General features: G+C 40.7%; 1 protein-coding gene across 5 annotated transcripts in view; it reads left to right on the top strand.

Moving 5' to 3' along the window:
• AQP4 (aquaporin 4) overlaps nt 1–9,041 on the top strand; it is a 112,358-nt gene extending 103,317 nt beyond the window's left edge. For all 5 annotated transcript variants that reach the window (XM_071737399.1, XM_071737402.1, XM_071737401.1 and 2 more), the window contains 3 exons: nt 418–582; nt 943–1,023; nt 4,378–9,041. In XM_071737399.1, coding sequence (XP_071593500.1) covers nt 418–582; nt 943–1,023; nt 4,378–4,656 — 525 coding nt within the window. In that variant the 3' untranslated portion in view covers nt 4,657–9,041. The remainder of the gene's footprint in view (nt 1–417; nt 583–942; nt 1,024–4,377) is intronic.
• Nucleotides 9,042–15,182: the final 6,141 nt, after the last annotated feature.

Here is a 15,182-nt window from a genome sequence, read left to right as displayed (position 1 = left end):
TTAATTTTTAATTGAAATTTAAATTAATTAAGTCAGGGCTAATTAATGAATTTATAATTGAATAGTAAATTACAGTGCTCCCAAGAAAAAAATGGTGAAGGGGAAGTGCAGCATTTGCAAATCCCTGTGTAAAAATAAACTGTACTTCTGCAGTCTAACTTTGAAGTCCCGGTTGGGTGTTACTGTTAAGCCTTCTGTTCTCAGTCCAGCAACATTTTTCTGTGGCTCTCAAAACAAAAATTAAAAAATAAAGAAAAGGGGGGTGGTAGCCTGTACCTCTAAATTTCATTGTTGTCTTCCGAGGTGTACCATTCAGAAATACCTTTCACTGAAACACAATTAATGTATGTAATGATTTTATAACCATTTAGAAAATCACCTCTGTTTCATCTCCGGTGTTCCTTTCCGTTCTTTCAGGTACACGAGGATCTTTCCGCTGGCCATGGACTCCTGGTGGAGTTGATAATCACCTTCCAGCTGGTTTTTACTATTTTTGCTAGCTGTGATTCAAAACGAAGTGATGTCACTGGTTCAGTAGCTTTAGCAATTGGATTTTCTGTTGCAATTGGACATTTATTTGCCGTAAGTTAATGGCTTCTTGTTGAAAAATAGACCCTTTGTCCCTTTATTAGTACTTCAGGAGTTAATGGCAACTTCTGTGGCCTTTATAACTGTGTTATAACTTCTGTATCCTTTACGGATCCATACCAAAACCCTTTGGAGTAGCAGGAGGGTCCCCTTAGGGAGCATGTTGCATCAGAGATTTTCTGCCTGCTTATGTGCTTTGTTAGTTTTGTGATAAGACTCAGAAGACTGACAGTACTTGCTGTCAAGATTAGAAGCCATGCAAAAACAGGATGTCCACATAGTATAAGGACTAGCAGAAACTGAATAACTATCTTCAAGACTTCAGTAATAGGTAACATTTTGTCTCTGCTTTAGATCAACTACACTGGTGCCAGCATGAACCCAGCCCGATCATTTGGACCTGCTGTCATTATGGGGAGATGGGAAAACCAATGGGTAACTCTCTTTTCATTCTTCCTTCACAGGAGTGCCAAATAGGATTTGTCATGCATCATTTGCTTTTAGTTATCCATCCCAGAATGTCCCATAGGGACCATCACTGAGGAAGACAGGTGCTGACCTGCCATGAGCTTTGGTATAATTATGCTCCTCACCCAGAGATTTGGGGCAGTGTGCAGAGCACTGGAATAGCATCTTGGTTTTGTTGAGGTGGTAGCTGTGGTAAAAAGGAAATTATAAATAAATAAAAAATAATAATTTTTTTTAAAAATGCAATCCAGCGAGACTGAAAGAATTTAACTGCTAGAAAGAAAAATCCTCTGAGGCAGATTGCAAACCTCCCCCAGTCATGCTGGTGAGAAGTTGTGGAAGTAATTCTTGTCAGCTTCACGTTTCACCTGGTTCTGCAGCAAACTGGGGCAGACGTATGAAATGAGAGCAGGGACCCTCTGTGGTCTGGGTCTCAGGGGATAACCTGCCTCAGCAAATGCCTGCAGTGAGAGATGAAGGGGTTGCAGTCTGGTCTTTGCTGACCAGACCAGATGTCACCTGCTTCAGTTTGAAAATGTCGTCTTAACTAGGAGTATCTGATAAACAGGCTGTGAACAGTGCAGCCATTTTCTGTGTCATCCTGCTATTAATTTTTTTTAAACCAATTCACATTTTGTAAGGGAGAGGTGGATTGCGCCTCTGCCTCACCTAATTAAGGACAGGGAAAGCACTTCTAGGGACAGTTTCCATGATAACTGTAAGAGCTGTGTATTACCATGCATATAAGATTTTTTTTTTTTTAATTTTTAAACTATTAAGCCCACATTGCTCCCACTGTAGCTAATAACAGAAATAGCATTGTCTTCAGGCCCTGAGGCTCCAATTTTGCAAACACGATACCATGTGTAACTTAATTCCCAAGAGTTATGCTATTGAGGCAGATTTACCCAGTTATCAGTGAATGGTTTGTTCATATGAAAAACTGATGTAGTTTTGTCACAAGATTAATTACCCATAGTCTGAGGAGACCTGTAATTTATAACTAATGCTGTAAACAGTAGACAACTGTGTGATGGAGAAACTTGTAGGAAAAGCTTAGTTACTGTCCTGGTCACTTGGAAAGATGTTTTTTTCTCCTTCAGGGCACTGACATTGGTACACCTTTGGCAGAAGCTCAGGTGCTTCAGCACCTACTGTTGGAGAACTGCTGGCAGACATGCTGTGATAGATATGTACCCTATGAAGTTGTGTCTCTCAGTTGTATTTGTTCATTCAGATTAGATAATCAGATAGCTAGTTGCCTGTTGGTAGCCAAATTTGGGTTGTTTTGGAAATGTGAGTCAGAAATACTGAAGTAGAAATGTTTGTGTGCACACTAGAAAAGGTTTTGTTTCCTTAAAAGTTTATTGCCACCTTGGGCGAAAATGCAGAAATAAAATCTGTATCCTGCATTTGTGTTAATTTTGAGGTAAGATACAACCACTTTTGTTTCAGTGATTTTACTTTTTGGTTAAGTCTTTTCTAAGTGCCCTTTCTGAAATAAGTAACATGTTTTTCAGACAGTATCTGCTTATCTGCTTCTAGGACTGATAATTCTTGATGTTTATAGTTACTGCAGAGGTAACAATATGAGTGGTAGGCAGAGAGCCTCTTGCCTTTACTTACTTCTATAGAAACCAAGGTCAGTGCTTGATTCTGCTGAACTTCTTGTGGTCCAGAAAGGAAAGGCCATGAAAGGGTCACACCTGTGACCCTTCTGCAGGGAGGAGCGAACCAGACAGATGACCCAAACACTGACTAAGCGGAGTATTCCATGTAATTCTCAGTATAAAACTGAGAGATCACAAGGGTCAAGATGTCTTCTTTCATATCTGGTGTGCTGGGAGCATTCTGTCCATTTTTCTGCCTCAACCCTGATCCACACATTCCTAAACCTGTGCATTCATCTTTCAAGCAGTCCTATATAGGTTGCCTACAGGTGACAATCAGTAATGAAAATTTAGAGGAGACCTGGGTCAATAAAACTCGAGAAACAGTTTTTCTTCAAAGGTGTGGGCCTGGTTGTCAGTCAAGTCAGTCCTGCTAGTTTAAAAGTAAAACTATGCTAGAGAAACTTGTGTTGTAGGTGAGGAGTCATATATGATTCTTCTGGGATCTTTTTTTTTTTCACGAGCAAGTTACAGCTCTGAGTGATCTAAATAAGGATGATGAAAAACCTGTACTTTTTTTGTTCTTGGACACAATTAAAAAAAAAAAAAAAAGTTAAATCTCTCTTAAAGAGAGGGGAAAAAAGCTGCTTTCTATCAACAGAATGTAAGGCAGCCACAAAGGATGCCTGTGTGTTTTTCTGTGGGAGGTGTCTGTAGCTTTGCTGCCACTTGGCTGGTCTGTTTGAGAAGACTGGTAACCAGACATATAGACTGAAATCTTTTCCAGGCATCAGGGAAGTGGTAACTGTACCTCACTGATGTGTCAGCATAGGTCCCTCTTCTCTGGTCTCTGGGGTCCACTGCCTGGTGATTCCCTAAGTACTGACACAAGAGGAGTTTTTAGGGGAGTGCGTGCAAAGTGGTTTAGATGACTGGATTCAAAGGGACTAGCAACAATTTCTGAAGGGGGTGAAATATGTGAGAGAGGGACTGAGAGCAGACAAATTTTAAAGAAGTGGCAAAGGACTAATGCCATTAACTGCCTAAGAGAATACCTTTTGACCAGCTTCATACGTGATATTAGAGCAGGCACTCAATTGCTGAGCTCCAGGTCACCATTTTTGAAACCTGTGGTGGTTACACTTCTCTGCCTTAAAAACTGTGAAGGTGAAAGATCTTACCCCCAGTTCATGAAAGCCAGGGAGCTATGTGACCATGCATTTCTGGAAAGGAGAATTGGTTTGAACAATGGGGACAGTGAAACTGTGAAACAATGGGGACTTACTGAAAGTTTTCTGGATGAAGACTGTAGTGACATGCTTTCCTCTGAGGCCCGGGCTTCTTGTCTTAGGGCTTCATCATTGAAACATAGAATGATTTTGGTTGGAAAGGTCCTTTAAGATTATCTAGTTCCAACACTCCTGCCATGTTCAGGGACACCTTCCACTAGATTGTGTTGCTCAAAGCCCTGTCCAACCTGGCCTTGAACACTTAGAGGGAGGGGGCAGCCACAGCTTCCCTGAGCAACCTGTGCCAGTGTCTCACCACCCCCACAGTGAAGACTTTCTTCCTACTATCTAATCTAAATCAATCCTTTTCAATTTAAAGCCATAACCCCTTTTCCTATCACTGTATGCACTTTTTTTTACAAGTCATCCCCAGCTTCTTTTTTTCTTAATGCCTGTCTTTTTTTCCACCTCTTTTTTTTCAGGTATACTGGGTGGGACCAATCATAGGAGCAGTCCTTGCTGGTGCTCTTTATGAGTACGTCTATTGCCCAGACGTTGAACTCAAGCGCCGTTTTAAGGATGTCTTCAGTAAGGCTACCCAGCCATCCAAGGGGAAGTACATCGAGGTGGATGATAACAGGAGCCACGTGGAGACCGATGACCTGATCCTGAAGCCTGGCATAGTTCATGTGATTGATATTGACAGGGGTGAGGACAAGAAGGGGAGAGATCCATCCAGCGAGGTGTTGTCTTCTGTATGACTAGCAAGAAGCACTGAAAGCAGAGAGCGGCCTGCTAGCCTGTCCACTGATATCCTTCCACCTATTAAAGAAACAGATCTTCTCTAAACTGAGCATCACTATATTTTAACAGGTATGGTTTGGGCAGTTGCCTGGTAGTGGTGTCCCCAAACCATGTGCCTGCTCAGTTGGATTATTAGGACTTTGCTATAATTAGGATTCCCCCCGTCTAGTATTCCAAATTAAGAGTTGCTCCTACTATTTTCCTTTTCCTCTTTCTGGATCAATCCCAAAGTCAAAAAAAAAAAATAAAAATTAAAGTATTCTCCTTTAGTAAATCAGTCAATAATGAGATGAAGATAATGTTTAACATTCAGATTGACAGTTAAGACATATCAGGAAATTCCTATAGACAAGAAGACCTACTTATCAGATTGTTCTTCTGACACTTAATTGGCTGTTGTCAGCTTTGATTACAGGATTTTATCCATTATGCATTCTCAGCAAGGTTCAGGGACAACACCAACAGTAAGAGTTTTATCCACAGTCAAGCAAAGGAACATTGTTTCCACTCACGTACATAAATATTGTCTTGCAAACTACTTCTGAAAAAAAATGATAGTTTAATATGTTTTAAATAAATTCTCTCAGCCCATCAAATTTCACCTGTGATTTGCAGTGTAAATCCTTCATCCCGTCCTGGGAGTAAATATTCTGAAATTGAATGTTGAAATCTACTGTAATAAGGCTGCAAAACACTTGACTGTACTTCATGCTCCCTCTTGTCATTGTCTGTCTGGGTAAACATTCTCCTGGGCTTTGACTATTGACCATTTACAGTTAGCAGACTTTCAAGGTCATGAAAAGAATATAAAGGCTTTCCTGTTACTTAATAACTCAAATAAGAGATATCAGAAGAAAAGAAGGCGTATCTGTTTTCAGTGCACTTATTCGAACACACATTTCTGTGCTAATTTATGTAAACTAAAGGTTTAAATTACTTACCTACTTTCTTACAAGATGGTTTGAGGTATGGGGTTTTAATTTATTAGTAATGTAGAGGATTTTTAACTTTTAACTGAATTGAAACACTGGTTGGGAAATATTTTTTTATAACGGATGATAAAAATATGATTGCTTCTGGCTTTTTGTTGTAACTGATGCCTAACTATTTGAACAGGATCCATGCTTGTTGCAGTGTTCATGTAGTGCTAATTACACCCCTGGCAAAGGATTCTTTATCTGTTGTTAGGAAAAGATGAAAGCACTTGCAGGGTTTTTTTTAAGGGGAAAGGGACATGAAATGTGGGCAATAATCAGTCTTCCCCCTTAGAGAAGTATTTTGACAGACATAATCACCCCAGCAGAACACTTCTGTAAAGCTGGTACTGACTTACTGCTTTTGTTCCTGATCAGTGACTTTGAGTTTTACAATATGCAGCTGCAGAACAGTCAGGAGCATGGTATTATTACTGTAATTATATAGTTTTTATTTTGAAATTGAATAGCTACTCCTGCCTGTTTAGCAATAAGAAGGGGGAAAAAAGTATTAGTCCCGACTGTGGGCTGTAATAGCCTTGTCTGTTCTTTGACACACTCTACATGCAATCTTTATTACAGGGAATTAGATGTTTCTAATGAGATAAACCACTGCTACCCTCAAATCTGTGCACTGTGATCCAAGGGCAATCCTGCTATCCCAATTTGAAGAACTGTATTTTCCCAGCATGCCCTGCAGTGCTCATTTTCCTGGTTTCACACTTTTCTTGTCTTAAACCCTGCTAGCGGGGCACAAGCTCCCTGCCTTGACAATGAGATTTCTGACTTCTTCATGCATTTGCAGTTGGGCTTTGCTCTCTCCCTTATTCCACCCAAACAGAGCCTGTAGCATGTTCAGGCACAGGACAGGGCTTCCCTCCTTCCCACCACAGGAGCCCTCCTGCCAGACCTGTTGTGGCAGCATCGCAGCAGTGGCTGCCCCTGGAGTCTGGTAAAACAGCTGAGATTTGTCCTTAGCTGTGCCCTGGACACAGTGACAGCATCATGGTTCAAGGGCATCAGCATGGTTAGGGATCTGCAAGGGACAATATCAAATTGCTCCTTCCCACAGTAAGGACTGAGTCTCCTGGGGACTCAGGTGTGGTGTTTAGCCCTCTGCACACCTCTGCTCAGATGGGTAGGTAAGATACTAAATAGATTCAATGCGAAAGATCAACACGTGCTGGGGTTTTGGCTTTTCTAAGGTCTACACAGTTTTTCTGGCTCTTTTTTTTCTTCTTCGAATGCTGTATTTTTTAAAGGGACACTTTGGTCATACCTTTTGCGTGGCTTAAACAGGTAAAGGAAAGAGTAATACACATAGCACTGGTAGATTTTTAAGCAAAGGTTTGCATTTTTGTATTTTAAGACACTCCTTAGAAACCCTTAATTTGTGAATTTTGCATGGTACTGTGTTATTTAAATAAGAAGCTGTGACTTTTTTTATGCTTGAGGGTTCTTTACATGAATGGCTTGGTGCATATTTTTTTCATCCAGCCTGCTTCTGCTGCTGAGGTGAGCATTAACACATGCGTGTAGCTCCTGCCACCTCAGAAGTAATTTTTCCTTGAAACGATATTAATGAAGTGTGGCAAACTCTCAGAACCAGTCCCAGGAGAACTTGATCAAAGAGAGTATAGGAGACAAGATGCTGAAGCTCCTGAAAAGATTAGGGGAAAGAATGGAAGCTAAAATAAAGAGACCATTAAGCAGTAAAGGGTGTTGCCCTGCCATTGGACATTAGAAAGCTATTAGAGAGCAAGCTATGCTAGGCCTGCTCCCGCTTCCACAGAATGGGACTCATAGAAGAATTTGTCATTGGCTACAGCAGAAATGATCCTGAGATTTTTTGAGGACCTGATGGTTTCTCTCATTTTTCCACTATCTTTTTCCAAAATCGGAGTCTTTCAGCAAGATACTTAATTCTGGAAGGAGATGCATTCAATTTGAGTTTTATGATCCACCCGAAAGTAAATCCTTAGGAGTGGACTTCATCACAGGTGGTTCTGCCCCACTGCAAGAGGTCACCATTAATGTAAGGGAACATCACTTTTCAGCACACTTTAGAACTTGAATTAGCCTTGACCTGCAGGGATATATGCTTCCTCAGCACTGTAAAATAGTCACATTTGGTTAAATAATAGACTAGGCATGAACTTTTTGTCAATTGGAAATACTTCTGCCTTAGTATTATTTTTAAACATGTACTCCAATACTGTTTGAGTGAAATTTATGTTCTAAAGGCCGTCAGCTCTAAATTGCACCTCATAACATAACTGAGTGTACTGTTAAAGTATTTTTTTGTTTGGGGTGGGAAATGGTAAATGTCTTTTGTTTATGATGGTGGATGGATATCACAGGAAGTCTACCAGGCATGTTATCATTCTGAGGCCTCAAAAAAACCCATAGATTAATCTCTCATTTCTCCATTATGGCACAGTTGTTTCTAATGCTATATTTACACTTTAACAAACACACTCAAAATATTAAATAGTTCAATTTCAGAAAAGAAAGGATGGAAGCTTTCAGTGGTTACACTGAGGCACATAAATACCTGTTGAGTTGTACAAACTCTGAGGAGTTTTATCATTAAAATTCTAACTATTCTCAGGAAAAAAAACAGTAGTCTGCAGCATTTTAGTTTTTATAAACCTTCTGTTTAAATATTTGGGATCTGTATCGTTCATTCAGTGGAAGCAGGATCAAGATGCATCTCAGTGTTCAGACTTGTGGCATGCATTTGCATATGAGCTTTTCAAAATGTGTTTTATTTCTGATTATTAACAATTGTCACAGTATCTGCTTAGAAAGCTAAAATGACCTTCAAATTTCCACCTTTCTAGTGCCTGGTGGCAGAGCAGTTGGCGCTGTGTTGTGCAACATTTTATCTGCAGTCTGTGTAACACGTTCAGGATATTATACAACACCCTGCATTTTTAATCTAAATAAAATATGTGAGAATTTACTTTCTGAGACACTTGCCAACACCATGCACAATTTTTCAAGTCTCAAATCAACCTGTGTGCATCTGAGTTACTCAAGGACTAACTAAATAGAACAGATGTGAATATAGATTGAACTTTGTTACCCACGTGATCTAAAGCATACAGTTGCAGTCTGTAATTTAGGACAAATGAGGTAAATAAAACTATGTACATGGATTTTTCTACAAGACTGCTTATTGTTGAAATGCTTAGTCACCGTGATATCAGAACTAATGTTATAGGACTTAAAATTTCCAGATGTAACATTTGGAATAATCTACTGGAAAATACAATATAAAATACTACAAGATTACCTGGTTCCCACTTGTATCTCTGTATCTCACACTACTGTTGCAAATAAATTACCTGTGAAAAGAAAAAAAAGGCATCCTGTGGTCACTGGAGACTTTTCGTGATCCTAAGGGCCTGAAACACAAGGAAAAAAATTCAGGAAATAGAACATGTCTAAAAAGAGTCTGGACGTGCGTGCAACTGGGAATGAATGATTTACTGTGGAAAAATATTTTTCAGTGAAGAGGTGATTGTGAAAGAGATTTAATATCAGTATGGAAATGAGCTAAATAGATTAGAGTGAAGATTATGCAGGTATGTATACACCACTGAATTTGCCAGACAGTTTTAAAATTCATGGGAAAAGTGGAGAGCTAAGGCTTTGAAAAATTATAGAAAGGACACTGGCTTGTCCTTTTGCTAAAGCATGGCTTATGAGACCAAGCTCCCACAAGGAACTTCAGCAATGGAAATTGGCTCCTGTAGCAATTACACTTCTGGTTGTCTGGTTCCTCACTTGGAATGTGAAGTTTAGCTCTTAAAACATACATGATGCTCACAAAGGTAGAATAGGATCCTGAAAATGGTTAATAAGAAAAAACATCAGCTGGCATAGCATCTCAGCAGAAAGAGCTAAGAACAGACTTTTATCTGAAACTTAACCCTCACAGAGGTTCAACTCTGGCCTTCATCTTCTTCATATCCAAGCTCCAGAGGCTTGGGTGTGTGTGTCTGTGTGTGTCTGTGTGCATGGCATAGATCTTAATACATACATGATCTGCAATTCACTGAAAGTTCCCAAGAGAATTTGGTCAGAGCTAGAGAAATTCTTCTGGGGTCACAAGCATATACAGTAGGAGCTGCTTTGACATTTTGGAAGACCCACAAACAGGAATCTTGGTGTCTGGAGGGTAGACAGGCAAACAAGTAGTGAAATAGCTGTCTCCAGGGTTAAGATGCAGTGGGGTCCTGGGGGGAACAGGAAAGCAAACAGTGCTGTCAAGGGAGAGCTTTGTAGTGTGCCTTTCACCCAGTGTTTGCTGACACTGTGGGATCACTTACAGGATAAAAATGTGGTCCCTGTTGTGTGAGGATAATGCACGTAGACTTGTGGGATCACATCTGAGCCAGCGGATGGGGGAGGCAGAGCTTCGCTGGGTGAGTGCTGTCCTTGTGCTAAGCTTCAGCGGCAGCACTGGCTGCAGTAGTGACAACTGCAAACAGCAATTCTGGCCCAGTCATCTGCTTAGAAAGAGAATTTAGAGGGTAGATATTCCCAGTATCAGCTTCCTTTTGAACCTTTCTTTGGCTTTAGACTCCTTTATCAGCTGCAGATTGTGGTGTATTGCAAGAATTATAAGCTGCTTTATTTATATCGGACTGATAACTGTTATCTTGGGTATTAATTTCTTTTGACCTTTCCTGCCTCATTAGAAAAGCAATCCTTGCAAGTACAAAGACTATGGAATAATCTAGCTAAAAAAAAAGCAATCACAAGGTCCTTTTGAAAGACAAAAGGATCTTATATCATTTGTCTCTCACCTTGCTGTGTGCAATAGGCAGAGGAGAGGCTTCCTGTGGGTGTGCCTGGCAGAGTGCCCAACCACCCCTCTCCATGCACACACAGCAATGGCCTTCTTGTGATGTTTCATGTGTACTTCCTTTTGACATGAATGGTCAGAAAAAGCTCTGAAATTCACAGTATGTTGAAAGGTTTGCATTGGTTGACTACATGTGCATGCACACATGCGTGAAATATGCTCAGAGATGCACAACTTTGCACAGTCATTGGGTTCCTTCCCAGCAATGGGCAAGATCAGTGGGTAAAACTGTGGAAGATGAGCTGCCATTTGAAATTGCTGTGTCTCAGTGGCATTCTCATGTCTCAGTCACTTATTTTCACTTATTTCTGAGCCATATGGTTTTCAGCTTGAAGAGCTGTCACTGCTGCCTCCATGGAGCCAATTGGGTTCTGCTGCTCTTCCTCCCAAGATTCATTTGCCGTAAGACTTTTTTTTTTTTTTCTCCACACTAGAACTATTTAAAAAATTATTACCTTACATATTTTGGAACACCCTAGCATAAGAAACATTTTACCATTATCCTACTCTATGTTACAGTTAGCCCCATTTATTCTGAGGGGATGGTTTCTTTATTTTGGAACAGAAAATCTGGTGAAAGAAAATCTGGGCATGAGCCACCAATGTGCACTTGCAGCCCAGAAAGCTAAAAGTATCTTGGACTGCATCAGAAGAAGTGTGACCAGCATGTTGCAAGACCTGATTCTTCCACTCTACTCAGCTCTCATGATAGCCCACCTAAAGTACTGTGTCCAATTCTGGGATCCTCAGCACAGGAAAGATAATGGAGCTGTTCAAGCAAGTAGAGAGTAGGGCCATGAAGCTGATCAGAGGGCCAGAGCACCTCTCCTATAAAGACAGGCTGAGAGAGTTGGGGTTGTTCTGCCTGGAGAAGAGAAGACTTTATTGGGGCTTTTCGGTATCAAAAGGGGGCCTATAAGAAAGATGGGGATGAAGTTTTTAGCAGTGCTTGTTGCAATAGCACACAAAAGGCAATGTTTTTTAACTAAAAGAGGTTAGATTTAAGCTAGATATGAGCAAGAAAATTTTTATGGTGACAGTGGTGAGACACTGAAACTGGCTGCCCAAAGAACTCATTGATGCCCCATCCCTGGAAACATCCAAGGTCAATCTATCCAGGGCTCTGAGCTACCTGATCTAGCTGAAGATGGTCCTGCTCATTGCAGGAGAGTTGGACTAGGTGATGCTTAAAGATCCCTTCCAGCCCAAAATATTCTATGAGTCTATGATCTTGGGGCATTAGAGATCCATTAATTTTTCCTCAAAAAAACACTTTGACAATTCCAGTGATATCTCCACTATTCTTTTCTAGTGCTTAATTATTTCAATTTTCATGGTATCTCAGTGCCTAGCTGCCTAACACTCCCATCTTCAGATTAGAATGGACACTTATTTTGTTTTGTTTGGCTTTATTGCCTGCCTTTCCAGTTGAATGATCTCATCAAGGCTGAAATTAGATGGTTTAGTCTCTATAGACTCCTTCTCTGCACTTCTTCAGGCTGCATCTCCCACTTTGGACTTGAGGACACTTTCTCCAAGCAGCAGCAGAGTTGCCCCAAACTGGGGCATCTCATCTGCCTGGACACGCCAAAACTCTAGAGTACACAGGCTAGATACTGCCTCAGCTCCACGGCAGGGATAAACTCAGTTTGCACCAGCTGAACCCAGAGACAATTGCAATAGTGTAAATAGTGTCTCAGCAAAGAAGAATCAATTTTGGAAAGATGGCATTTGGTCTTGTGCATAGTCCCTGGGCTCTGATTTGAAAGAAAATAGCATCAATAGGAAAGCCAGAATAGTGGTCAGTCAGCTCTTGAAGGTCTGAACATATGCACATGAATATCCAGTAAGAAAAAGCCTAATGCTTTGTGATTAAACATGACAGAGCAGGGACAAAATGAACTCTGGAGATGAGGAAGATGTACATGGATGTTTGCCCACAGGTATCGCTCCAGAGAAACAGCTGCACAGCATCTTCTCAGACCTGAGTCAGACCAGCTGTGCAGGGTAGGATGCACACAAACACAAATGTTTCAGACACAAAGCTTTTTTATTTGTCTTCCACAGCTGCCCAGCATACTTCAGATTTACCGGAGGCAAGTGTTGCTAGGGTATAAATGCAGAAGCTTCTCTAGCCTTAAGACTAAAATGTGAGAATAAAGCTTTGTGTCCTCCAACCCTTTAGATTTAAAAGAGCCCAGCAAATACCATGGAGGGAGCTTTAGCAAAGGAGGTTGAAAAGGCCATCTGGAACACTCTGCATCCTAGTCATTCCTAGAGCTACCCTTGGAGAAGCGATCCATAGGTTAATTTAGCACTGTGTAAACAAAATATTCCCCAACTTCTCTTACCACTAGCCTTTCTGAATAAAAACAAATATCCTTTATTGAGAACAGCTGAAGAGCTTCTAAGGTTTATATGTAGTAGCTATTGCTATTGTGTCCAAGTAGTGAGGAATAGATGAAAGCAAAAGTATTTTGTTCTCTCCCCAGTTAGAAAAAGTGCTTTGTATGTTTGACTGGTTTTGCTTTTTTTTTTTTTTTTTGGCTGGTTGGTTTTTTTTAGTTTTTTTTTTTGTCTTTTTTCCTCTTACAGAGCTGTTTCTTTCAGATTGTCCACATTCTATTTCATCTTTTCTATGTGTTGAATACTCAAACGTTTTTAAGGAATTAGGCAGAACAATTCATTTTCTCATGTAGCAAAGCCTTGCTCTATCATTTTTATTCTTTTTTGCCTTTGTCAGAAAGTGCCACTTGACTATGCTTTAACTTTTCTGGCTGTCTGATGTCTTTGATCCTCATGATCTGATGGCACCCTCCATCACATGGTCTCATTTGTCTATTTCTCCTGCATAGACTGCTGTCCCTTCAATTAATTTGGGACCCTATGAGCACTGCTGAGGTTTTTACAATGATGGTCCAAACATCTTAATTTCTGGTTCAGATTCTTCATTTTCACTATCTGAAATGGGTTTTTTCTTAAATTAAAAAACAAACAACCAACCAAACAAAACAAAACCTGAACACCTTATAGTCTCTTGGAGCTTGCTTTCATTATGAATCTAGTTTTTTCTCTTGAGTCAAGCCCTTTTTTATTAATTTTCTCAATATTTTGGCAATTATTTAGAATTTATCACTAAGAGCTCCATATTTGCCTAAAAATATTTGTATTTCTCATACCTCCTTCCATTTGTGTCTTAGCGGCCAGTGAGTGGTTTTGTTTTTTGGGTTCTTTTTTTGTGTTTTGTTACAACATATAAACATTGTGTAAAAGGAAAAAGCTCACATTCTGGCTGTTATGTGCAGCTGTATAGCATAGGTTCCAGGTACTGGAAGGAGCCTGAAGAGTATGAGGTGAAAAACTTAGTTACTTAATTTCCATTTTTTTCATCAGAGGTTGGGAAATCCACACTATATCCTTCAGTCCTGGATAGGGCTCCCAAGTGATTTGTCATGTACAGAATTTGCCTTGTACAATTTGGGGCTGAATCAGATCAGAGGAGTCATCTAACAAATATTTGAAGGTTCCTATGCCATCACCAGCACCAGAGATACTTTCTCTTCAGTGTCTCCATGTGTGGAAGACTCAGAGAGAGAGCAGAACTCCTGCTGAACTCATTTGTTGGTACAATGCAGCAGTGGGAAGATAGATACAGGGTCAGTCATGGCCAGATTGACAAGGAGGCAAGCTGAAAGCAGGCAGAGAAGGGGATGAGCACTTTGCAAACCAAGAAATGAGCTGTGTAGCAGTAGGCTGCCCCCCAAACATCTCCTGTCCAGCTATGCAAAAGAGTTCTTACCTCCACCCCTAATAAAGGGGAGGACCTAAATCACAATAACCTTTCCAGTTCCCAGAAGGAAAACCTGCAGAGGCCATTCCAATTTGTCCTGTCACTTTTCACTTGAGAGAAGAGACCAACACCCATCCCACCACCCACCTTGCTATAACCTCCTTTCAGGTAGTTGTAGAGAAGCATAAGGTCTTCCCTCAGCCTACTTGTCTCCAGACTAAACATCCCCAGTTCCCCTCAGTGACTCCTCATAAGACCCTTCACCAGATTTGTTGCTTTTCTTTGTCCTCCATGTCCGTCTTGTAGTGAAGGGCTCAGAACTGAACACAGTGCTCAAGGTGCAGCCTCACCAGGGGCACAATCATTTCCCTTCTGCTGGCCATGCTATTCCTGATGCAAGCCAGGATGCTTCTGGCTCATGTTCAGCCAGCATTATCCCTTGACAAAAATCACCACAGGTGTATTTTAAATTCCTTTTTTTTCACAGGCCAAACTTTACTAATGAAGTAGATGCCTTAGAGGCATCTCTATAGGCATGGTGATTTCTGTGGGGCAGCTATTCTACTTCAACAGACCTACACAGGAACCTGAAGGAAGGGTGATGCCAAAAATACAATCCTGACCAAATGTACTTATATTGTGACTGTGCCTTTCCTGTCCCTTCTTGATGGTGGTAACAGGGCAGTAAAAACCTCCTCAGTCACAGATTTTTGGGTCAAAGAGAGTGAGCTTCTTTCTACTTATTCACTGCTGCCAGCTCTCCTGACTGAAAAGGCTGCTGTGAGTGGCATGATATTATTGAGCTCTCCCAGAACCACAGCTTTGAGTTTGGGGTTTACAGAG

This window comes from Heliangelus exortis, chromosome 2, assembly GCF_036169615.1.
Source record: "Heliangelus exortis chromosome 2, bHelExo1.hap1, whole genome shotgun sequence".
In the NCBI taxonomy this organism is placed as follows: domain Eukaryota; kingdom Metazoa; phylum Chordata; class Aves; order Apodiformes; family Trochilidae; genus Heliangelus; species Heliangelus exortis.
The sequence above is the reverse complement of the archived record's forward strand: the minus strand, read 5'-3'. Positions and strand labels throughout refer to the sequence as shown.